This window comes from Erinaceus europaeus, chromosome 18 (assembly GCF_950295315.1).
Source record: "Erinaceus europaeus chromosome 18, mEriEur2.1, whole genome shotgun sequence".
Lineage (NCBI taxonomy): Eukaryota > Metazoa > Chordata > Mammalia > Eulipotyphla > Erinaceidae > Erinaceus > Erinaceus europaeus.
Genome location: NC_080179.1, coordinates 34,553,876 through 34,579,537, shown reverse-complemented (window position 1 = coordinate 34,579,537; position 25,662 = coordinate 34,553,876). Strand labels below are relative to the sequence as shown.

Genomic DNA, 25,662 nt, shown 5'->3' with positions numbered 1-25,662 from the left:
CAAGCCATAAAAATTGAGAATGAGCAGAGTCCACAAAGCCCTTCACTGGGAACTGTCCACTAATGCAGAATTTCTGTGTAGAACAAAATACACAGCAGGCAGTGTTCTTGACCTCTGATTTGAAGCTTAGTGGGTAGTGACTTTTCATAGCTCTGTGCTGCTGGGAGGGGTGGCACCAACACCTCATATCTGATCTCACACACCTCTAAGACTTGAGCACCTTTGCGTACCTTGTAAACCTTTTTTGAAAGAGCTAAACTGAAATAAGACAGACAGCATGAGCACCTTGTAAGGGAGGGTCAGCTGGGGCTTACGTTACAATACAAAAGGACCCTGGTTCAAACCTCCGTCCTCACCTGTAGCAGGAAAGCTTAATTATTTGTGTGCTGGTGCTAAAGTTGTGTGTCTCTCTCCCTCTCTTATCTCCCTTCACTCCCAATTTCTCTCTGTCTGTATCCAAAATCAGTAAAACAATAGAGAGAGCAGCTTGTGACAGGGTACAGGGAGATAGCCAGTGGCCATATGTGAAGTACCCTAAAGTGCTTCTGCCTTATTTCTTTTTAGCAATGCCCACCAACACTTCTGTGCTTTTTTTTTAATTAGGTAATACAAATACATTGATAACTATATAAAAATTAGTGCTTTTAGGTTTTTTTCATACCAGGAAGCAAAAAAAAAAAAAATTGTGGACTGTAAGTGTATTTATACTACCAGAGATAAATAACATTTTCTAAATGTTGTTTAGTTGGTTTTAATGTCCCCATAGAAGTACATTTTTCTAATAGTGCTATTATTTTAATTAATCTGCAATTAGCTGTTTATAATTAGATTATAAAGTTACCATTTGATTGTTAGAATAGCTATAAAGCTGGTTCTAAATGTGAGCTCTGTCAGAGTACTGTAGTGTAGGAGTTATGTGAAACAGTATTTTTTATTACGTTATCCATTCTTTGTGAGGAAAATGAACTTTCCTCTATCATGGCAATATTTCACTATATTACTGGTTACTGATAAGTGAATAAGCAGTGTTTTCTACAGTCATATGCACAGAATTCCCTAATATTTTCTCAGTTAGTTTATATACTATTAGTTATCACAACAAATAGCTAACTGCTTTAAATTAAATTGAAACCTTGAGCTTCCTAAAGCAAATTATAGTCTTATTTTTAACTTTCTCTTTAGAAAGCAAGACATTATAAATAGAGTGCTGCTAAATATTTTTAAATAAATTGTGCATTGGAATGTAGAAACTGGAGGTTTGATCTTGATGGGGAATGCTAATCCCACAATTCTCTATCTCCCCATTGCTCTTGCTACATCTGAGAGTTGGTTTATTTTCTGTTCATTACTTCCCACTCAAGCCGCATTCTTCCTGACCTACTAAATGAATGTCTGGACAGACTAAGTCAATAGAACACTGTTTTATTATGATTTCAGTCAGGTAAAGTACATACACACGTTTGACTGATCTTAAGAATGATGCTTACTACTCTGCGTAGAAATGCCAAATGAATCATCCCAAATCTACAGCTTTTATGTTTAATTGAGCCTTTTCATTCAATTTTGGTTGATCAGACCTGGTTGTTTCTATTTTCTTATGTAGAGAGTGAAAAAAAAACCACGTCTTGAAGCTTTTTGTGTTAGCTGGTTCAGCACAGAACTAGAGAGGCAGTAACTGAAAGTACATAAGAGTGAGACAGCTTTTGTGGCGGCCCCTTGGCTGCCTCAAATGTGCCACACGAGAACCTTTTTATTTTTCCTGGCCAAGGCTAACTCTGAGCATTTTCATTTAGTTGCATGTGTGACGGGCGAATATAGCAGACTTTTATGATCACTTTGTCTTTTCATATAGTCAAAGGACAGGATAGATAGTTTGTATACTTAAAGGTTACATAGTTTTCGAGCAATTTACATTTTACACTAGCACAACACTAGTGATTTCTATTTTTCAATGTGGGGGGGGCTATGATCTTTGACATAACTTAATTTGTATTTTTGGGAGATGGAATATGAACAGAATTTTCCTGTCTTCATAGCTAGGATGATGCTTTCAACTTCCCTTTAAAGAAAAAAACATGTAAAAATGTTAACACAAATTAAGCTGGACAAGTAGGAAACCAAACGTAAATTTAAAAACAAATGCAAGTTATAAAATGGACCCATCAACACTTTTTTTTTTTAAGTTTTTATTAAGAAAGGATTAATGAACAAAAATATAAGGCAGGAGGGGTACAACTCCACACAATTCCCACCACCCAATCCCCATAACCCACCCCCTCCCATGATAGCTTTCCCATTTTCTAGCCCTCTGGGAGCATGGACCCAGGGTCGTTGAGGGTTGCAGAAGGTAGAAGGTCTGGCTTCTGTAATTGCTTCCCCGCTGAACATGGGCGTTGACTGGTCGGTCCATACTCCCAGTCTGCCTCTATCTTTCCCTAGTAAGGTGTGCCTCTGGGGAAGCTGAGCTCCAGGACACATTGGTGGAGTCTTCAATCCAGGGAAGCCTGGCCAGCATCCTGGTGGCATCTGGAACCTGGTGATTGAAAAGAGAGTTAACATATGAAGCCAAACAATTTGTTGAGCAATCATGGATCCCAAGCTTGGAATAGTGGAGAGGAAGTGTTAGGGGGATACTCACTGCAAACTCTAGTGTACTTCTGCTTTCAGGTATATATTTTGCAGTAGTTTATGGATACGTGTGCACATAAGCTCTCTCTCACAGAAACTGGTGTATATCTAGGTTATGGGACTTTGTTAGAAAGTGAACTACCTGAGATGAAATTAGAGTGTACTATAAAAGGAAAGGTCTCACTCAATCCAAACCAAATAATATTGCATCCGCCGATCACAACCTAACCAACGCAACGATTGCCACCTTAACATGCTTCACCTCAGACTGTATCCAGAGACTTCACGTGTGGAATGACAACCCATCAACACTTTTTTAAAGATGTATTTATTAAGGAGAAAAAGAGCATTACTCTGCAACATGCATTGCTGAGGACTGAACTCAGGACCATATGCTGGAGGAGCCAGTACTTTACCCATTGTACCACCTCCCTTGCCACACGAGTATTTTTGAGAACTGTTAAACATATGTGCCCTACATGCCTGTGCAAGATAAATGAAAGTATGGATGATGATATATATTATGTTAACCTAGTAAAGCTTAAATAAAATTAAATTTAGAAATGCAAATATTTATCATCCTTTTAAAAAATAATATGTGTAAGGTACAGGGCAGTGGCATACCTGGTAGACACACATTACCACTAGCAAGGACTTGGGTTCAAGGCCCTGGTCCCCCCACCTGAGCGGTGATACAGTGCTGCAGCTGTCTATTTCCACCTTCTCTCTCAACTTCTGTCTCTATCCAAAATAGATAAATAAGTGAATTTTTTTAAAAATCAACATATAGAATTTGAAATTAAGTGGGAGGTTCATTCGTCCTGTGTGGCTTCCTTCGTGTGAAGATAGATATGTGTGTGGTGAGATATCATTGCCCTCATGTACCTGAGCTGCCTGACTGCACATAGATGCCCATGGTTAATAATGGGGTGGTGTACAGCTCGATCTAGACATCTGGCAAGAACAAGATCAGTACAGAATTCAAGATTTTACTACCTCCATGAAAAGTCAGCATCTACGAAGTAGAAAATATCTTCTTGCCAGAAGTAAGTCTTGGAAGTAGCCAGGAGTGAAAATAGGAACTGTAAAAAAAAGAAGAAAGTTTTTCTGCCAAGAGTTAAAGAACGCCTAGGTATCAACTCCAAGATCCAACATGCTAGGGAATCATCCCTTCTCCTCTTAGTCACATTTTCACCTGAAGTTTGTGACTCATACTGTTTAATTTTTCTGTGGAAATGTCTAATTTTATACCTAGAGCCTAAGTATGATAGACTCTCCTTCCCATAATCCTTGGCTTGTGTTAACTTGACTGGAATTCGTCCTGTGAAGTAGAACATAGCCTGTTTGCAGCTCTTCCCCATGTGCTGGATTCTTCAGAGAAAGGAATCTGAAAGACTGACAGAAAGAGAATTGCTCCAGTGGCATTAGGAATCCCATAATGTATAGGTGTTGGCATAAGGAGATTGGGAAATATTCCTTCCCTGCCAGTGGCATCTGAACTGTGTGATGACACCAGAGTTGGCACATCCCTGGCTCTAGTGTACTGAGCTGAGGACCTTGCTAGCAAGAGCTGTTAAAGCCCCACCTATGGTAGCTGCTCTGCTTCAACCTTCTTCTGTTGTCATACTTTCTCCTCTTACTTTTGTCATAATAGCTTTGGGATGGTACCTGCTTCATCATGCACACAAGCCAGGTTTGACCCCAGTCCCCAGATCACTGAGGGAAGCATGGGTGCTGTGGTGTCTGGAGTCTTTCTCTCTCTCTCTCTCTCCTGTCTCTTTCTCTCTCTCTCATATATATATATATCAGTGAGGTCATGGAAACAATAGCAAAAGTGGAAAAAAAAACAGCTTTTCTATACTGTGTGTACATGTTCTATTGATACATATTTCTCAATAGTTGTGGAACAATAGTTTGACCTACCTCACAGTTCATACAGAAATAAAGACCCTCTGATATATTTACAATTTGAGTAAAACTCTCATAAGCTATATTTAAAGTGTGTTGCCCTAAAGATCACAACATGAATCACAATGTAGTGACTCAAATGTGTTAGTCTCACTTATATCCAAAAAAGAATCACAATAACCTGTACTTCTAAAGCTCATGGAACTAAAACTGTATTATCTAAATAAGAAATAGGAACCACTCTGTGCCAGTGAAATCATTGTAAGCTTTACACTACAGCTGCCCCGTAGTGAAAGAAAGGATATGTGGTGTAAGAAACAGCTTGTCTATCTCCTCGTCTATCTCTTTAGAGAACTTCAAGTACGGAACTCAAAAACAGCTTGGTGCCCAGAACACAGAATGGAATGGAATGGAATGGAATGGAATGGAGTTAAGTGGGGTGGAATGGAATTGGAATGGAATGGAATGGGAATTGGAATTGGGATTGGGATTGGGATTGGGAATGGGAATGGAAATGGAAATGGAAATGGAATGGAATGATGCAATGACAAAAAGTTTTGTAATGATCACGGAGCATTTTATTTATGACCATTGTATCCCTTCCCTTCAGAATAACTAATTTGCTTTGAAAGCACAGTCATCTTGCTCTCACACGTCACAAAAGAAAAACTCGACTTTGTAAAATACTATCAGATGTTCACTATCCCCTCAACATTTTTCAGGGCTTCCTCCCCAGGCCTAATGCAGATCAAGGCTATAGAGTGGTTTGGGACAAACTGAGTTTACATTGATTCGAGTTAATATGTTTTATTTCATTGCAAGACTTTTATTTATTTATTTATTTTGTTTTCACCTCATCCCCATTACAAGACCTTTAGCTGATTTGTAAAAATCTTAACTTTCTAGGAGTCCTCTGGAACTTATCCTCATGTGATGCTGTAAAGATGACTATCATTCGAGATGCTCTGTCAACCTTGACAAACACTGTGATCGTTCCACACTCTGGATGGAATAACTCTTCTTTTGATGATGATCATAAGATTAAATTCCAGACTTCACTTGTTCTGCGCAATACAACAGGTTGTCTGAGGTAAGTTCTTTCTGCCGTCCTTTCTGTTAATTCTGTGATTAGATAAAATGTGTCAAAGGGAATCACTTAGGAGGATACACGCACTTTATTAACAGCTATAACTTTTCAGATTTCTTTCAAAATTTAGACCGCTGAACATTGTTCTCCTTTGAGAAGCACATTCAACTATCTTTTCAATAACCTTCTGGTGAATTAACTCTTAATTGTTTCTGTTCTGAAGCCTCTACCAAAATTCTAGTGTTTTCTACTTGAACAGCATTTTCTAGTTGTCACAATCTAATTTCTAATAAACTTAAAGCTGATTTTTGTTAAAAGTCAGCATACGATAGTTAATGTTGTTCTTTTAAAACATTTTAAAAGGATTGCAAAAAGGTATATGGTTTGAACAGTCATTGAATTTAAATTTTATAAAGAAATGAGAATGAGTACAAGTACTACTTTCAGTGATTATTTTTAGCATTTAAATGTCCCTAGAACTGCTTGTAAGTTTCTTAATATTGCTTATTCTGTGCCATTAACATTTAGCAGCTAGAGCCAGAAGCCTTGGTACAGAGTGACAGCCTTAGGCCAGCTGTTTTCCCCTCATCCTCCATGCTGCAGTTTCCTTTTCTTTACCGTAGGGATGATAATACCTTCTCAGAGCTGTGAAGAGTCAGCTCGCATTATGTGTTTAGGGCAGCATCTGGTACACATTACATGCTATTTCATGGTTTTTTTCTTAAATACTCTTATTAATGAGAGGGAGGGAAAGAGAAACAACATCTCTGTGGCATATGTCCATAGTCCATCCACTGTGTCATCCCCCCACCACCATGGAGTCTCAGCATCTCTACAGCGCAGATTGAGAGGTAGAGGGATGGACTGTCAGCCTCTGGGCTAGAGCAGACAAGAAGTTGTGATCTTGGAAACATGCCTCTATATAGCTGTCCACATCAGAGGTGGTCGTGGGCCTGCTGACAGTTCATGGATGCAACATCTCATCCACACATACCTCCTTCCTAGGCCTTGGGAGTGAGTGATCCCTCTTCAGCTATCATGAGGCTTTCGGGAGCCCAGAGGCCAGGCACAAGCACAGGCTCACTCTCCAGCTCTGGGCTATGAAACCAGTGGTGATGTGACAGAAGGAGGCAGGCAGGCAGATGGCAGAGCCAGGAAAGTGGCTCAGTGGGCAGTGGCCCCTTGGCCTGTGTATGACTGAGCTTCAACACAAACCCACTACACTGAAGGGAATCAGTTGTGGTCTCTCCCTCTCCCCCTACACCTCTATCTCTATCTTAAGAAAAGGTGGATAGGCAAACAGAGAAACAAGTGAGACAACAGTAGGTGCTAAGAACACAACAGGATGGTGTGCCACCAGGGAAGTGGTTCAGGAGGCAGAGTGCTTCCTTGTGTGTGTGAGTCCCTGGGTTCAGTCCCTAGCACCACATATGGTGGGGCAGGTTGCTGGGGTCTCTCTCCATAAAACAGCTTGGATGGGTGAGGCTGGTGGTGGCAGTCAGGCATACACATGACCTTGCTGCAGAATCTGGACTGAAACCCCTGACCCCCATCTGCAGGTGGAAACCAGAGTTGGAGCACTGCTGCAGGTGTTTCTTTCCTCTGTCTCTTTCTTTACCTCTCTTTGTCTTATCCTCTGCCAAGAGCAGGGATGGGCATGAAATTGGTTATGTTCCTAGGTTACCTTGATGATCAGGTGACCTTTCATAGAACAAAATTTAAGGTGAATTTTGAAGTGCTACAAGCAGTCACTCACTAGAGGGAGCATCTTTGTTCGGAAGGCATGTGCCATAGGCCAGGAAGCTGTTAAAGCTCTGGCACCTTATATAGGAAAGCTCTGAGAATAACTGAGGGCCTGGAGCTTTGACAGGTAAGCTGCAGGTCACATGGGGTTTCTTAAAGCAGAAGAATGAGTTTGTACTTTATTAAGAGCCATGGGAAGCTGTCAGAGGGTTTTAGTTGCAGGAGTGATGGGACTGGTTTCTGGCTATGAGGTCAAAGACTTAAGCAGGAAGACTTTTTCAGTGATCAAGGAAGACTTTTCCAGTGATCTAGGGAGTGATAAAAAACAGTAGCTGGAAAACTTGTGTAGGGTGTGTGACAGGTAGAGAGTTGACAGAGGGCGGGGTGGTGACACACCCAGTTGAACACACACACTGACATGTGCAAAGGCCTGGGTTCAGGCTCCCAGTCCCCACCTTCACAGTGGTGAAGCAGAGCTGCAGGTTTCTGTCTTTCTCCCTCTCTATCTCTCCTCTCCCCTCTTGATTTCTGTCTGTCTATGTTGGTATGTTTCTAAATTCTGCTTCTAAAACCCCTTATGTTTCATTGGTTTAATCCCCCCTGCTTAACACTTGTATTCTATTTACATAACCTCTGTTAACTAAGCATCGCACTGCCTGCAGAGCATTGGTTTAATCCCCACTGGTTCACGGTCTTTTTGCTCCGCCCCCTCTCCTTGTCACACCCTGATTTTCACCAATCTCTTTTCGCTCCACCCTCGCTACGTCACATCCTATTTACACCCTACTTGGCGAGTACATATGTAAGGTCAGGATTGTGATATAGTTAGTTTAGTTTAGATGGCTTAGATTTTTCTGTGTTCTCCATGAATAAAGAGATACTGCTGCCCAGCTCAGCCATGAGTCCCTGGTCGTCTGTCTCCAACCCGAGAAGCTAGCCCGGCATGTCTATATCCAATAAAAAAGGATAATTTAAGAAGTTTTTTAAAAGAAAGAGTTGACGCAGGGACCAGCATAAGGATCCCGGTTCGAGCCCCCAGCTCCCCACCTGCAGGGGAGTCGCTTCACAGGCGGTGAAGCAGGTCTGCAGGTGTCTATTTTTCTCTCCCCCTCTCTCTCTGTCTTCCCCTCCTCTCTCCATTTTCTCTCTGTCCTATCCAACAACAAAGCAACGTCAACAATGGCAATAATAACCCCAACGAGGCTGCAACAACTAGGGCAACAAAAGGGAAAAAAACGGCCTCCAGGAGTGGTGGATTCATGGTGCAGGCACCGAGCCCAGCAATAACCCTGGAGGAAAAAAAAAAAAAAGAAAAAGTTGAGGCTTGGAAAATAACATGATGGTTATGCAAAATGACTACCATGCCTGAGGCAGCAAAGGTCCGGGTTCAATCCCCAGCATTACCATAAGCCAGAGCTGAGCTCTGTTTGATGTTTCTCTCTGTATCTCATTAAAATACATTAAACAAACAAACAGGCAAAGACCAGATGGCAAAAAAAAAAGTTGGCATGATTTGCTACTATATTGACTATTATTTTCTTAATTTTATTCTACTTTATAGGACAGAAAAAATGAGAGTGGAAGGAAAGATAGTGAGAGAGAGAAAGACACCTGCTGCACAGATTCTTAGCTCATGAATCTTCCCTTTTGCAGGTGGGGTACAGGGGCTTGAACTCTGGGCCTTGCACATGGTCAACAAGGTGCACCACTACCCAGCTCCTTGGATTGACTTTAAAGAGAAAATAAAAATAATTTCTAGGTCTTTGAATGGATCAACTGGGAGTATGAATACACCTTTGCTGAAACCAGGGAGCAGGGAGAAGAAAGGATGGAAAGGAAGCAATAGAATTTTTCATCCATTTTGTGATGTCTGAGTAGCTCTCTGTGGAGGAAGCCAAGATAGTAGTTGAATGAATGAGTGGATTTCTGGAGACAGGGTAGGCTAAATAAAGATACGTGAGAGCCCTAGCTATATGGTCAGTATTCATGCCTAAGAAGTCCTGGGCCCAGGTCCAGAGACTCAAAATCATCCTAAATAGACAAGGTTGAGTGTAAGGGATAAGGATAGTAGAAAAAATAGAAGAAATAGCAGTCTTGGGAACCTCGAGGAAACCAGAGCAACTGCTAACTAGGGGCAGGAGACAGGACAGAGGGTAGTGTCACATAACCTTGGCAGACCAGCAATGCAAAGTCCCCCAAAGCCCTTTCCAGCCTGAGTGCTATGAAATCTCAGAGTTAGCCTAGAGCTCTGGTCAGTGGAACATGAGATAGATCCTGATGGTTCACTGTCAGCTTGTGAAGGCAAACTGATCTCAAAACCTTTAGTATGGGTGAGACCAGAAACAATTTTCAGGGAATTTTATTACTAGAAAGAGGAGGAAAAAGTGTAGTCCAAACACATGTCTTTATTTATCTTGAAATGTTTCTGCAAGAAATAGCGTATTTTATTTACTCATTCAAGAAACATTTTTGAGTACTTCTGTATTCAAAATGTAATAGACAATGGCCTGGGCATTGGCACAGTGAATAGATGATAGATCTGACCTCTAAACATGAGGTTCTGAGTTCAGTCCCCAGCATCACATGCCAGCTTAATGCTTTGGTATGTGTCTTCTCTTCCCCCCCACACACACCCACACCCACACGCACACATACTTTAAAGATGCATAGGGGAGAGCAAGGAGTTATGGCCTATTAACGAGGGAAATAAGGCCCATCTAACAACCACATGCAGCTCTTTCCTCACATCTCTCTAAGGTGGTTAACTATTGTTTCCCCCTTTTATATATAAGGGAATCAAGCCAAGTAGGCTCTGAAGTGACCTCCTTAGACGAATTTAGAATGAGTTGTTGACGCTTCCTTGGGGAAATGACTGAGCAGCAAGACATTTGCATATATGAGAACCTAGGTTGAATTCTTACACCATATAAAAGCTAGAAAGATCTGCATAGAACATCAGGAGTGATACAGCAGTAGCCTGCCCCCCCCCCCCAACACACACTAGAAAATGGCAGTGATAATTAAAGTGCTGTGTCATGCAGACTGTACCAAGCCCAGAGTTCTTTGCTCCCCTGTGTGGACAGTGAGTTTTTGTGTTAAAATTCAGCCTCCAGATTTCCTGCATGAGCCAGACCCATTACATGGCTCTGTTATTTCCCAGTCTTGTCACTGAGAAAAAGCTGTGAAGCTAACAGGGAAGCTGTTCACCGCATCAGCTCCCATGTCTCTGCCCCTTCAGGAACCTCAGCTCTGCAGGGGAGGAGGCTCGGAAGCAAATGCGATCCTGTGAGGGGCTGGTGGACTCACTGCTGTATGTGATCCACACATGTGTGAACACGTCTGACTACGACAGCAAGGTGGGTGCCTGTCTGGCCCTGGGCAGAGCGGGGAGTGGGGGGTGTTCTCAGTGACAGATGACAGCTGCTAATGTTGCTATCTTCATGCTATGAATTCTTTCTGGAACTCTCCATAATCTCCTTTTATTAAGACTGCTGCAGATTAAAGCGATATTCCACAGTAATTACAAATTAAGAATATAGCCTTTGGGGGGCCGGACAGTGGTGCAGCCAGTTAAGCACAGATACTACTATGTGCAAGGACCCTGGTTCCAGCCCTGTTTGTCTCCCTACCCACCCTTCCCTCTTAATTTCTGTTCTATCAAATAAAGAAAGGGGGAAAAAAAAGCCACTGGGAGCAGTGGATTGGTCATACAGGCACTGAACCTCAGTGATAATCCTGCTTGGAAGAAACCAGAACTGAGCATGGTCTTACAGCCTGGCAGGAGCCTGCTTTCTCTGCAGCCAACACAGGCTCGTTGTCAGGGTGACTGTCCCGGTTGATGTTCCCTCCAATTCTGCTTCTCCACCCAAAACCACATCTATTTGTATTTTAGTGTCTGCTAAATGTAAAACCCTGCTTGAGGCCCTCCAATCCCCAAAGCTTTCTGCACCCCAGTGCAGCCATGGCACCACCCAGCATAAGCTTGGCATACCCTTTTCTACACCCCTGCTCGCACTTGCTCTCAGCCCCTTCCTCCGTTACTATGATGAGTTTTTTTCCTTCTTCCTTTTTGCCATTTCTCTGTTCCCAGAGCAGGAGCTGAGAGAAAAGTGGGGAGAAGCAGGAGGCAGGGCTAAAATTTCTTGGCAAACTACATATGTGGGACTTAGGATAGGCTGAATGAGGTTGAGTTGTGAGGATGTATATAAGGGAGAACAGAATGATGGGTGACAGGCTCTGGTGAAGATGAGAAACTTCAAGGCAACAGCCACATGTTTCTTTGCACTTTATTAAACCTCTTTATCTGCAAATGAATTGAGAAGAATAAGAAAGTTGGAAGGGGACCTTTGCTGTGCAAAAACTGAGCTCCGTCTAGACGCTTTCAGTTTACATGACAGCAAGTCTCTCAACTGTACTTCAAGTGGCAAATGATCATATACAAGGCAAATGTCAAAGGATAAGAAGTGATGGAATTTTACACAGAGGGGACAGAAAGGTGGCAGGAGACAGTGGTGAGCCTTGTGCCCAAGATAACAGGCACTGTCATCAACATAAGGAATTACAGAGTGAGGTGTTAGCACCCTGTATGCATTCCTACAGCTACAGCTGCCCTGAAGCCTAGCTGTGGGCTGCTTCTCCCCCCAGAGCAGCTGTGCATATTTCTTTCAGTATGAGAGGATCTCCATGTCCTGGTTTCTGGCATACCCCAATAGTTCTTTCTCTAGACTGTTTCAGGTTCCAACCGGAAGAACTTATTCTTTCATATTCTGCATGTGATCACTCCTCCAGTGCTCAGGACAGAAGTTCTTTCCATTGATGCACTGTGTGGTCTCATTCTGTACCCTGTTGCATTCCAGACGGTGGAGAACTGTGTGTGCACCCTGAGGAACCTATCTTATCGGCTGGAACTAGAGGTTCCTCAAGCGCGGCTGCTGGGACTCAATGAGTCAGATGACCTACTAGGAAAGGAGTCTCCTAGCAGAGACTCAGAGCCAAGCTGTTGGGGAAAGAAGAAGAAGAAGAAGAAGAGGATGCCGCCAGAGGATCAAGTTAGCATTGTTTTTTAACACAGCATCTAAGATGTTCGATTTGTCTAAGAGTGAGAATTTACATACTTGCCTAAAATGACACGTCTATATTATGACACAGGCTTTCCTCTGACTTTCACTAAGTCTATCAGGAAGTGATGCTGTCAGCTGCCAGCTATGTCATTTAATGTGCTCTCTTTGTTTGCAGTGGGATGGAGTTGGCCCTATCCCAGGACTGGCCAAGTCACCCAAAGGGGTTGAGATGCTGTGGCATCCGTCAGTGGTCAAACCATATCTAACTCTTCTCGCAGAAAGTTCCAACCCAGCCACCTTAGAAGGCTCTGCTGGCTCTCTCCAGAACCTCTCTGCTGGCAACTGGAAGGTAATACAGCCTCTTCTTATCTATGCTTTACAGTCAAATCAGCAGTAATAGTCGGTGGGGGGGGGGGGGGAGGATGGAGAGATAGAAGTTGGCTCTGGGCCTTCCACCTTCTACACCCCATAATGACCCTGGGTCCATAATCCCATGGGATTAAAGAATAGGAAAGCTATCGGGATGGCATGGGATGGAATACGTAGCTCTGGTGGTGGAAATTGTACCCCTCTTATCCTATGGTCTTGTCAATGTTTCCATTTTACAAATTAATTTTTAAAAAAATTAATAAACAGATTGTAACTGGGCATTGTGGACACACCAGAGGAAGCACAGATAGCTGCTACTGAAATTCCCCAACAAGTGTGTTTAATAGTCATTATAGTCCATATTGTTGGGTACTTCCTCCATGGCTACCAGATAAAGTTAGTGTCTACTATACTTGTCAATTATATTAATCACTTCAGCAAAAAACCATTGCTAGGTCTAAGTATGACTTGTTTCATACCAACAACTGCTACAGTAAATAAATATTTTCAGATATTTGTGGTTTAGTACTAGTCCAATTTGGTTAATTTGCTGTTCTTAATTAACATGCTAATAGCTTTCATGCTAAGTGCTGGTTCTGTAGCCATACTGCTTGACTTTGAATCCTTATCCCAACTTATTAACTGGGCACCATGGGTCCTGGGTCAGTTGGAGGTGTGCATATCTCATGAAGCAGCTGTGAGGACTAAGTGGAGGCAGTAATTGTGCAAGACCCAGAATATACCTGAATATGTGTGCTAGACCTAGTATTCACCTACAGCTTGCTGTGGCCCCAGAGTCATCTGTTGATGTGAAAAAAAGGACCATAATTGAAACAGATATGAGTTACATAGAATTTCATTTCTGGGATCATTTATTGAATATAGATGATGTGGGTTTTTTTTTCCTTAATATAAACATTATATTTAAATGACTTTAAGAATATCTAAAATAGCCAATCAAAATTAGTATACCCTTAATAAGAAAACAGCAAAATTACATGCACAGCTGTTATTGAGTCAGAAGCTGTTGATAGCAGTGTGGATTCCACAGAGGAGACAGACCATGATTTTATTGTTGTAGACCTCAGAGAGAAGTTAGTAAAACTGCCAGGGTCCTTGGCTCTGGAGCAAGCATCTTCCATTTACTCTTATATATTTCATTTGATTCAGAACATAAGATTTAATTTTATATGAAAAATGTAATGGGCTGTGGAATTGCATCTTTTCCTCATTTGTATTATTAAAATCTTGAATCTGTATTATTAAAATCTTGAATCTTCTTGAATCTGTTCGGATTCAAGAAGCTGTGTTCAAAATAATGCAAGGGTTGGCAGAATTTTCTAGAACTTGTACAGATGATTTGCATTGGTAGAAATGTCAGTTACTGCTCAACATCAAGTGAGTGAAAGTCCCTTTCCAAATGAGGAGGCATTTGGTCACCTTACCTTCTTTTATTTCTTTGGTTTCCATATGACTTCATGTTCACATTCCAACAGTGGAGACTGACTCATATAGAGGCTTTCCTCAGAATCACCGAACAGTTACTTGATTGCAGATAGAAAACAAAAAGCAGCAGCTATTTGGAAAAGCATTTCCTACACAAGTGTGCTTAGCTTTTCAGAAGTGGGTGTAAGTTGTTTCTGGAGAAACTCCTTCTTTTCAGAGCAAGCGCTTTTTTCCAAGCAATCTATTTGAGAGATTACTGAACTCTAAATATTGTTGCAGAGAATAGGTGGGGTGGAGATAGTTCCTATTTAATTCACACCAAGTCTCAAGACTTGGCCTAGAGCCAGCTGCAGAGAACACACAGGTTGTATCTAAAGAGAGTAGCCAAGACCTTCGCTCGGGACAGTAAATACCTGGCAGGTGGTGCGGAGATTTCCTGTTTAGCCGCCCAAGCCACAGCCTGTTGCTCCCTGACACCACAGACTTAACACTGAAGAACGGAAGTCTAGGGATGCATCTTTGGGACTTTCCTGAGTGGCAGTGACACCCGAAAGCTGACTCTGTTTTCCTTCCTCTTTGCCCCTTTTGCTCACTAGTTTGCAGCTTATATCCGGGCAGCTGTCCGCAAAGAAAAAGGGCTTCCCATCCTTGTAGAGCTTCTGCGAATGGACAACGACAGAGTTGTTTCTTCTGTGGCAACCTCCCTGAGGAATATGGCTCTGGATGTCCGCAACAAGGAGCTCATAGGTGAGTCACAACATGAGAGTAGCTGCAGCACTTGTAATGTTCCTCTCTGATTCTAGTGAGAGCTGAGTTGTAGTCCCCAGCTTCCTGACACATTTGCTGCCCCTGCTGCCTGTCTTTGTTCCTTTTGAGTGAGACACTGACTCATTAAACATGAATTCATTGGCAGCTTTTCAGAAGAGCTAGCAACTTCTGTCCTATGTTAAAGCACTCTTGTTATATTTGTTGTCTGTTTCCCAAGAGAGGTTGACTTCTTAAAAAATAACTATTAATACTTTCTACCTTGGTGTTAGCACACCTGGTTAAGCACATACATTATAGTACATACACAGAGACCTGGGTTCAAGCCCCTGGTCCCCACCTGCAGGTGGAAAGCTGCACAAGTGCTGAAGCAAGGCTATAGGTGTCTTTCTCCCTCTACCTCCCCTCTCAATTTCTCTCTGTCTCTATCCAGTAATACATAAATATTAATCATTACAAAAAAAAAAAAGAAATCACTTGAATGGTTTATAGGTTTTCCTCTAGATCTGTGTAAATGTTTGCCATGAGGCTACCATCCAAAGACCATGTCTGCCCTCAAGCAATTCTGGACTGGGTAAAGCAAGTGGGACTCCTTGGGTGGGAAGCTCTAGAAGACACTCACCCTTGGTCTGCAGTTGAAGGACTGGTGCGGCATAGATGCCCAGCAGCTTGACCCTCCTGCTTCTAGGACATTGCTGTCCTACAGGCAGAGTGTGGTGTCCTGACTGGTCTTGTGAGGCCTGGTGTGAATGCATCTTAGAATATGCTTAGCATGAAGGTGGGAATGGAGAACAAGGGCAGGAACTTTGCCTTCAAAGTTGCTATGAAGATTCACTCTGGCAACTTTCACAAAAGCACCCCTTACACAGTGCAGAACTGCTTTTTTCAGTCACTCTGGTTGCTCTGCTTTTGAGACCTGATTCCTTTGGGCCACAGTGTGCCCTTTGGAGAGGAAAGGACTTCCTCCACAGCCTGCCAGTGATCTGGTTCATGTCGACCCCAGCACATGTGTCTCGACAGTTCCACACTGCCTGGGACAGAAATTCATTATATCTTGAAACCGTTTTTAACTCATTCTCGTTATGTCTATATTGCCTGAACTTCTTTATTGTTTTATTGAAGAGACAGCACTTTTCTTTTCAGACTGTTTTGTTAGGGAGATTATGGATTACAGGATAGTCACTGAGACAAGGGTTCAGTTTCTTATCTCCCCAAGGGTTCAGTTCTTATCTCCCCATAACAGGCCCACCACCAACTGATACTCTTCCTCCCACTGGGCGCTGGGTCCCCCACATCCTCTGCTGTGTCACCTCTCCCCTTCCATGATAGCTTCTGCTTTGGTGCTATTACCACACCCAATCCAAGTTTCACTGGATTTTCCCCCCTTTTTTTATGATTGAGATCATCTGGCATCCATTCCTTCTCCTTCTGCCTTGTGCCACTTAATGTGATTCCTTCAAGTCCTTTCTAAGGTGCAGCAAAGAAGACGGTTTCATCATTGTGGCTGAGTAGTATTCTGTTGTATATGTATACCAAAGCTTTACTAGCCACTCCTCTTTCCTTACCTGGGTTGTTGGCAAGTTTGAGCTATTGCAAATTGTGCTGCTGTGAACATAGGTGTGCATAGGTCTCTTTGGATGGGTGTTTAATTTTATATTGTTTAAAAAGCATGTATAGTTTGGGAATTCATACTGCTAAAATTTAATAGTTGACAGAATAGCACCTTGTGGCCTGTCGTTTCCAAAGGTGGAGAAGACCTGGGAGAACAGAAAGTATGGGGACAGTGCTGTGTGTACCAAGACAGAGCGTGTGTTCAGAGCCCCAGTGTCCTCTCAGCAAGAAGGCCCTTCTGCTTCTTAAATACCCTGGCCCCTTTTTAATGCTCACAGGCCTGTTGGGGAGAGCATTTCCCCAGCTGAGCACTCCTGAACTGTTTGGTGAATCTTTTTCCTATTGTAAAGATTCCTCCCTTCTGATGCCACCTGAGTCCTTTCCAGATAGTGTTTGACTCCCATTGACCCAGCCTTCTTTTCCCATTTCTGTCACTCCTTCCTCACACTCATCCCAAGCACTGATGATGGATTTATACTTCAGAGGCACTTCCACAAGGAAACAGTTTTGTCACAGAACTTGACTATGTGGTCACCCTAGTCAGGCCAGCTGCTGTTGAGCTGCAGGCTCTGGGGAGCCACAGGCCTCCCCCAGGCATAGGGAGCTGCCCTCCTCCAGTCTCAGAAGCACAGTTTATAAAGTTGTGCCCCAACAGAGTGACAGACTGCGTATCATGGCCCCTTTGGTCCTTTGTGGGTACTGAGATACACCAGTGCTCTTTTTTTTTTAATTTATTGGGGAATTAATGTTTTACATTCAACAGTAAATACAATGGTTTGTACATGCATAACATTTCCCCATTTTCCATATAACAATACAACCCCCACTAGGTCCTCTGTCATCCTTTTTGGACCTATATTTTCCCTCCCACCCCCCTCAGAGTCTTTTACTTTGGTGTAATACGCCAATTCCAGTTCAGGTTCTACTTGTGTTTTCTTTTCTGATCTTGTTTTTCAACTTTGGCCTGAGAGTGAGATCATCCCATATTCATCCTTCTGTTTCTGACTTATTTCACTTAACATGAATTTTTCAAGGCCCATCCAAGATCAGCTGAAAACAGTGATGTCACCATTTTTTATAGCTAAGTAGTATTCCATTGTATATGTGTGTGTGTGTGTGTGTGTGTGTGTGTGTGTGTATACCACAACTTGCTCATCTGTTGTTGGACACCTGGGTTGCTTCCAGGTTTTGGCTATTACAAATTGTGCTGCTGAGAACATATGTGTACATATATCTTCTTGGATGGGTGTGTTGGGTTCCTTAGGATATATCCCCAGGAGAGGAATTGCAGGATCATAGGGTAAGTCCATTTCTAGCCTTCTGAGAGTTCTCCAGACTGTTCTCCACAGACGTTGAACCTATTTACATTTCCACCAGCAGTGTAGGAGGGATCTTTGACCCCACAACCTCTCCAACATTTGCTGCTGTTACCTTTTCTGATGTATGACCTTCTCACAGGCGTGAAGTGGTATCTCATTGTTGTCTTTATTTGCATTTCTCTGACAATCAGAGACATGGAGCATTTTTTCATGTATTTCTCAGCCTTTTGGATCTCTTCTGTGGTGAATATTCTGTCCATGTCCTCCCCCCATTTTTGGATGGGGCTATTTTGTTGTCTTGTTGAGATTTGCAAGTTCTTTATATATTCTGGCTATTAGCCTCTTGTCTGATGTATGGCATATAAAGATCTTCTCCCATTCTGTGAGGGGTTTGGGTAGTAGTTTCTTTACCTGTGCAGAAGCTTTTTAATTTTATGTAGTCCCATAGGTCTATGCTTGTCTTAGTCTTCTGCTGGGAAACTATGCAGATGAGGTCACATCCACCATGTTGTCCCCTCATACTCCTCCCCCTTCCCATTCCGATGAGAGCTGTGATTCTATCCTCAAGGGCCTTGTTTCCTAGTCAATCACATCCTGACTTTCTCCCATAAAAGCCCTACTTCTTCCGGAAGGCAGCCATTTTGCTAGCTCCACGTGGCCCGAACTACACTGCACTCTCACCCAGCTCTGAGGTGCCGCGCAAATAAAGATTTGTGTTCCCTCTTCACCCTGGATCTCCTCTATCTCTCTGGCGCCCGAACAGGGACCTGACCAGCCCAGATGGAGGTAAGTATACAGCCGCTTGACTCTCTGCGGCCTCGTGTTCCTCTCCGCCATGGGAGACCTACCTTTTTTTTTTTTATTTTTTTTTTAATTTATTCCCTTTTGTTGCCCTTGTTGTTTTTATTGTTGTAGTTATTATTGTTGTTGTCGTTGTTGGATAGGACAGAGAGAAATGGAGAGAGGAGGGGAAGACAGAGAGGAGGAGAGAAAGATAGACACCTGCAGACCTGCTTCACCGCCTGTGAAGGGACTCCCCTGCAGGTGGGGAGCCGGGGTTCGAACCGGGATCCTTATGCCGGTCCTTGTGCTTTGCACCACCTGCGCTTAACCCGCTGTGCTATAGCCCGACTCCCGAGACCTACCTTTTTACAAAGAGGCATCCCAAACCCTCTACTCTTTTCTCATGAGACGGGTTTTCTATCTCGGAGATATTTTACTCAGGGCCGCACCATGGATCCTCTTGGCCATGGTCGCAGATTTCAGGGTATATATAGAGCGCCCTCCCAAAAAGTTAAGGGACCTTGAGGCTGATATCCAACAGTTAAGGGATATTGTCTTGGTGTTTACCTACCCTAAGACCTCTGCATTTTGCCCCAAGAATTCTGTTTTGGCAGACACGTGTTCGGCTTCTCTAGCTGCTGCTGCCACTCCTCGAGCAGCTTGCACTTCTGTGACTCCTCCCCCCGCTGCTATCCCACTATCAAAGCAAATCCACATCTTCCTGGTAAATGTGGCCCCCAATAGACAAAACCCTCAGGCATGGCATCCGTAGTCCTCCAAAGATCTTAAGGAGCTTCTCCAGGCAGTTAAGGAAACTGGAGTTCATGCTCCATTGACCAAGTCCATTTTAGGAGGCTTTCTCCAGAACCTTAATACTCCCCATGATTGGAAGGATGTAGCTCGTACTATGCTCCCAGGTCCTCTCTTCCTGCCATGGGAGGCATTTTTTCATGATAAATCCTTACAGCAATCCCGGAGAAATAGTCAGAATCAGCTGGAATGGAATTTCGATGCACTGTTTGGAATGGGTGATTTTGAAACCGGAATTCAGCAGGCAGAGGCCAAGTTCTCAGCTGGTTATTTTGAACAGGTATGCATCTGCGCATCCCAAGCATGGGAGAAGTTAACACCATCCACGGGAGTGGCCTCAGCCCCCATTCTCTCCCTTCGTCAAGAACCCAATGAATCCCTAGCTAAATTCATTACTAGGGTCCAGTCAAGCTTAGAGAGAAAGATTTATAATCCTGATGCCCGTTTTCTCCTCCTGATGCCCGTTTTCTCCTCCTGTTGTATTGTCTGGGATGGCATGATTCTAGAATTCCGTCAGGCATGCCTCAGTCTTAAACACGAACACCCAGATACCTGGATTTTAGCTACATAGGAACTTAGATGAAGCTCTTATAAGTCACCCACTATGACACAGGCCTATGCAACTACCCCAAGTAAGCAAAAGGGGGCTTGCTTTCAGTGTGGTTGCCAAGGGCACTGTCGTAACCAATGTCCAGAAAATAAATCGAGACCTCACTTCCAGCCAGGGAGCCAGAGGCCACGAACACCTTGTCCTAGATGCCAGAAAGGTTTTCATTGGAGGAGAGGTTGTTGGTCCGAGTTTCATAAAAATGGCACACCCCTATCGAATGTAGATTTAAACAGGAATTTAAACTAGATGTGGGGCATCCCTTAGCCCCGCCCCCAAGAGGGAAACATGGCCCACTTGGTGCTGCACCTTTTTTCCATAAACATAGGCCCAGCCTGGGACCCAACCCGTCGCTCCACCCACCACGCCATGATATGTCGGGCTGCGCCATGGAGGAGAGATAGAGGAGATCCGGGTGAAGAGGGAACACAAATCTTTATTCACACAGGCACCTCAGAGTTGGGTGAGAGCACAGTGGTTCGGGCCACATGGAGCTAGCAAAATGGCCACCTCCCACTACGCACAGCAACCCTCCTCTGCATCCACAAGTGAAAGGGCTAAGAGAGCAAGGAACAGAAGAAAAAAGGCTTTTATGGGAGAAAGTCAGAACGTGATTGGCTAGGAAACAAGGCCCTCAGGGATAGGATCACAGCTCTTGTGGGAGGGGGAGGAGTAAACAAGGCACCCTGTGATAGGATAACAGCTCTCGCGGGAATGGGAAGGGGGAGGACTAAACAAGGCATTCCAGGATTATATTATCAACTATTGCAGGGAATTGACAGTGCCCTGAGGGGACAACATAGTGGATGTGACTTCATCTGCAAAACTTCCCAGCAGTCTTCTTTGTAATTGGATTTGTTTCATTGAAGATGTCTTTAAAATTTATGCAGAAAATAGTTTTGCCAATATTTTCCACTAAGTATCTGATAGTTTCTGGTCTAACATCCAAGTCCTTGATCCACTTGCAGTTTACGTTTGTATTTGGTGAAATACAGTGGCTCAGTTTCATTCTTCTGCATGTTTTAACCCATTTTTTCCAACACCATTTGTTGAAGAGACTCTGCTTTCCCCATTTAATAGTCTGGGCATCTTTGTCAAAGATTAGATGTCCATAGGTGTGGGGGCTTACTTCTGGACTCTCATTTCTATTTTGCTGATCAGTATGTCTATTCATGTTCAGTACCAAGCAGTTTTGATGACAATGGCCCTATAATACAATTTGAGATCTGGGAGTTTGATAACTCCGGTTCTGTTCTTTTTTCTCAGGATTCTTTTGGCAATTCTAGTTCTTTTCTGGTTCCAGATAAACATTTGTAGCATTTGTTCTATTCTCCAAAAAAATGTGGTTGGGATCTTGATGGGGATAGCATTAAATATGTAGATGGCTCTGGGTAGTATATTCATTTTGATGATGTTAATTCTTCCAACCCATGAACATGGAATATCTTTCCACTTCTTTGTGTCTTTTTCAATTTCCTTGAGTAGTGACTCATAATTTTCAGTATATAAGTCTTTCAGTTCTTTGGTTAGGTTTATTCCTAGATATTTTATTATTTTGTTGCTATAGTAAAAGGAATTGATTTCTGGATTTCAACTTCTTCTAACTTAAGGGTTTGCATAGAGGAATGCCACTGACTTTTGAATCTTAATTTTGTAGCCTGACACCTTACTGTATTGCCTGATGATATACAAAAGCTTCTTGCTGGATTTCTTAGGATTTTCTATGTATGCTATCATGTCATCTGCAAATAGGAAGAGTTTGACTTCTTGTCTTCCAATCTGTATCCCTTTAATTCCTTGCTCCTGCCTGATTGCTATGGCAAGAGCTTCCAACACTATGTTGAATAGTAATGGTGATAGTGGACAGCACAAATCAGTATCTAATCTGAAGGGAAATGCTTCCAGTTTTTCACCATTGAGTAGGATGTTGGCTGTAGGTTTGCTATATATAGACTCCACTATCTTCAGGAATTTTCCATCTATTCCCATTTTTTGTAGTGTTTTGATCATTACGGGATGTTGTATTTTCTCAAAGGCTTTCTCTGCATCTGTTGATATGACCATGTGTTTTTTGGTCTTGCTTTTGTTGATGTGGTGGAACACGTTGATTGATTTACTTATATTAAACCAACCTTGCATGCTTCGGATAAATTCCACTTGGTCATGATGAACAATCTTTTTAATATACTGCTGCATCCGGTTATCTAGAATTTTTTTCAATATTTTCACACTATGTTCATCAGAGATATTGGTCTGTAGTTTTCTTTTTTGGTTGTGTGTCTGCTTTTGGTATCAGAGTGATGTTGGCCTCATAGAAGCTGGAAGGAAGTATTCCAGTGTCTTCAATCTCCTGGAAGACTTTTAAAAGTAGAGGTATTAGTTCTTCTTTGAAGGTTTTATAGAATTCATTTGTAAAACCATTTGGTCCAGTACTTTTATTTTTGGGAAGATTTTTTGATAACTGTTTCAATTTCATTAGCTGTGATGGGCCTGTTCATGTTATCTACTTCCTCTTTACTGAGTTTTGGAAGTTCGTAGGTATCTAGGAAATCGTCCATTTCTTCCAGGTTCTCTAGCTTGGTGGCATATCGTTTGTTGTTCATAGAAATAACGCAGGATATGCTGAATTTCTGCGGTGTCTGTTGAGATATCTCCTCTTTCATTTCATTTATGATACGATTTATTTGGGTCTTCTCTTTTTTGTTTTATGAGTCTGGCTAAAGGTTTGTCAATTTTGTTCACTCTTTCGAAGAACCAGCATTTACTTTCGTTGATCTTTTGTATGGTTTTCTTATTTTTTTTTTTAATTTTTTATTTAAGAAAGGATTAGTGAACAAAAGCATAAGGTAGGAGGGGTACAACTCCACACAATTCCCAACACCCAATCCCCATAACCCACCCCCTCCCATGGTAGCTTTCCCATTCTCTATCCCTCTGGGAGCATGGACCCAGGGTCGTTGAGGGTTGCAGAAGGTAGAAGGTCTGGCTTCTGTAATTGCTTCCCCGCTGAACAAGGGCGTTGACTGGTCGGTCCATACCCCCAGTCTGCCTCTCTCTTTCCCTAGTAGGGTGTGACTCTGGGGAAGCTGAGCTCCAGGACACATTGGTGGGGTCTTCAATCCAGGGAAGCCTAGCCAGCATCCTGGTGGCATCTGGAACCTGGTGATTGAAAAGAGAGTTAACATATGAAGCCAAACAATTTGTTGAGCAATCATGGATCCCAAGCTTGGAATAGTGGAGAGGAAGTGTTAGGGAGGTACTCATTGCAAACTCTAGTGTAGTCCTGCTTTCAGGTATATATTTTATAGTTTATGGATACGTGTGCACATAAGCTCTCTCTCACAGAAACTGGTGTATATCTAGGTTATGGGACTTTGTTAGAAAGTGAACTACCTGAGATGAAATTAGAGTGTACTATTAAAGGAAAGGTCTTACCCGAGTAATGAAGCTGAAGGGTTGTCATTCCACACGTGAAGTCTCTGGATACATTCTGAGGTAAAGCATGTTGAGGTGGTTTTCTTATTTTTTAATGTTATTGATTTCTGCCCCAACTTTAATGATTTCTGCCCTTCTGGTTGCTTTAGGGTTCTCTTGTTCTTCTTCTAGGTCTTTAAGATGTGCAATCAGGCTGTCTTTTTGTGTTTTTTCCTTTTTCCTAACGTGTGCTTGTATGGCTATGAACTTTCCTCTCAGTACTGCCTCAGCTGTGTCCCAAGTATTTTGATAGCTTGTATCGTCATTTTCATTGAACTCACGAAACATTTTGATTTCTTCCTTTATTTCCTCTTTGACCCAGAAGTTGTTAAGAAGTGTACTGTTGAGCGTCCACATTTTGGGACTATTACTAATCTTTCGTTGATTGTTAAGTGTTAGTTTAATTCTACTGTGGTCTGAGAACATGCTTGGGATGATTTCAATGCTCTTGAATTTGCAGATGCTGTCTTTGTGGCCTAACATATGGTCTATCTTTGAGAATGACCCATGTGGACTTGAGTAAAATGTGTATTCCAGTTTCTTGGGATGAATGACTCTGAAAATGTCCAATAATTCTAGTTTATCTATCTCTTCATTTAGCTCCCTTATGTCTTTATTGATTTTTCTGCCTGGATGATCTGTCAAGTTGAGCGAGTGGAGTGCTGAAGTCCCCTACTATGACTGTGTTGCTGTTAATATATTGCTGTAGCTCTTTCAGTAGATATTTGATGTATTTCGATGGCTTCTCATTGGGTGCATAGATGTTAATAATTGTTAAGTCCTCTTGATTGATTGATCCACTAAGCATTAAGTAGTGTCCATCCCTATCATTTAAAATTTATTTATTTTAAAGTCTATTGTGTCAGATATGAGAATAGCTGTTCCTGCCCTTTCTTGTGGGCCATTGGCTTGTATGATAGTTTTCCATCCTTTCATTCCATAGCCCATCCCCTCCTCTGATAGCTTTCCTATTCTTAAACCCTCTGGGAGTATGGACCCAAGTCATAGTGGGATACAGAAGGTGGAAGGTCTTGCTTTGGTAATTGCTTCCCTGCTGAACATGGGCATTGACAGGTCTATCCATACTCCCAGCCTGGCTCTCTTTCTCGAGTGGGTCAGGGATCTGGGGAAGTGGAGCTCCAGGACACATTGGTGGGGTTGTCTGTCCAGAGAAGTCTGGTTGGCGTCATGCTAGCATCTGTAACCTGGAGGTTGAAAAGAGAGTTAACATACAAAGCCCAATAAATTGTTGACCAATCATGGACCTAAAGTACAGATGAAGAGTTGGGGTGGTCCTCCATTTTGTAGATAGCTAGTAGGCATATTTTAGTTAAATTCCAAAGAGCTTGTGGCTATACTTTTTTTTTTTTTTTTTTTGCCCCTGAGCCTGAAATCTGATTTGCCAGTGGATCCAAGTCTAGGGAGATGATGTCATGGCTGGAAAAGGACCAGAAAGCTGTATCAGGAAGCGAGTAGCTCCCTAATATGGGAAAGGGGTATAAATGTTGTTGACTGTAAACCCCATCAATTTGATGTGATCTGGGGCCCATATTTAGCTTAGAAGCCTGTGTGATCTCTGCATCCTTGTAGATCTGAGCTCACATTCTGTGGTCATGAGTAGGAACATTCCAAGCTGCCCCAGTATCGACCCATCTTCCTCAGGTGTAGCATAGAGTATGTTGTCCATCCTCCAGGATGGAACATTCTCTACCGTTGTTGATCTTCATATTTTCATTTAAGAAACTGATATGTTACTGCCACTCACAGCTTAATAAAAATGTGTATCTGTACCCAGATCACATGTAAAGATCCAAAAATCTTTAATTAAAAGCATTCTTTATTGATTTTACTGCATTCGGGCTTCAAAATGTTTTCAAACATAGGTTTCTAGTTTGCTTTATTTGTTAAAGCCAGGACTTCAGCACTCCAGACCAACTCAGGAGAGGAGAGGAGGGGAAAGAGAGAGGGACTTTCTTCCAGTGCAAGGGGCCAGGCTGGAAGCTAAGTGGTCATCTGCATGGCAAAGCAAGATACCCTACCCGATGAGCTATC

At 42.6% G+C, this 25,662-nt stretch overlaps 1 protein-coding gene across 19 annotated transcripts in view; it reads left to right on the top strand.

The window, feature by feature from the left end:
- Nucleotides 1–25,662, top strand: part of PKP4 (plakophilin 4) — a 198,687-nt gene that overhangs the window by 159,406 nt on the left and 13,619 nt on the right. For all 19 annotated transcript variants that reach the window (XR_009545963.1, XR_009545965.1, XR_009545964.1 and 16 more), the window contains 5 exons: nucleotides 5,443–5,626; nucleotides 10,605–10,722; nucleotides 12,223–12,414; nucleotides 12,602–12,775; nucleotides 14,838–14,988. Coding sequence is in view for 16 of the 19 variants with exons in the window: in XM_060177885.1 (XP_060033868.1) it covers nucleotides 5,443–5,626; nucleotides 10,605–10,722; nucleotides 12,223–12,414; nucleotides 12,602–12,775; nucleotides 14,838–14,988 (819 nt within the window). In the remaining 3 variants the exon portion in view is untranslated. The remainder of the gene's footprint in view (nucleotides 1–5,442; nucleotides 5,627–10,604; nucleotides 10,723–12,222; nucleotides 12,415–12,601; nucleotides 12,776–14,837; nucleotides 14,989–25,662) is intronic.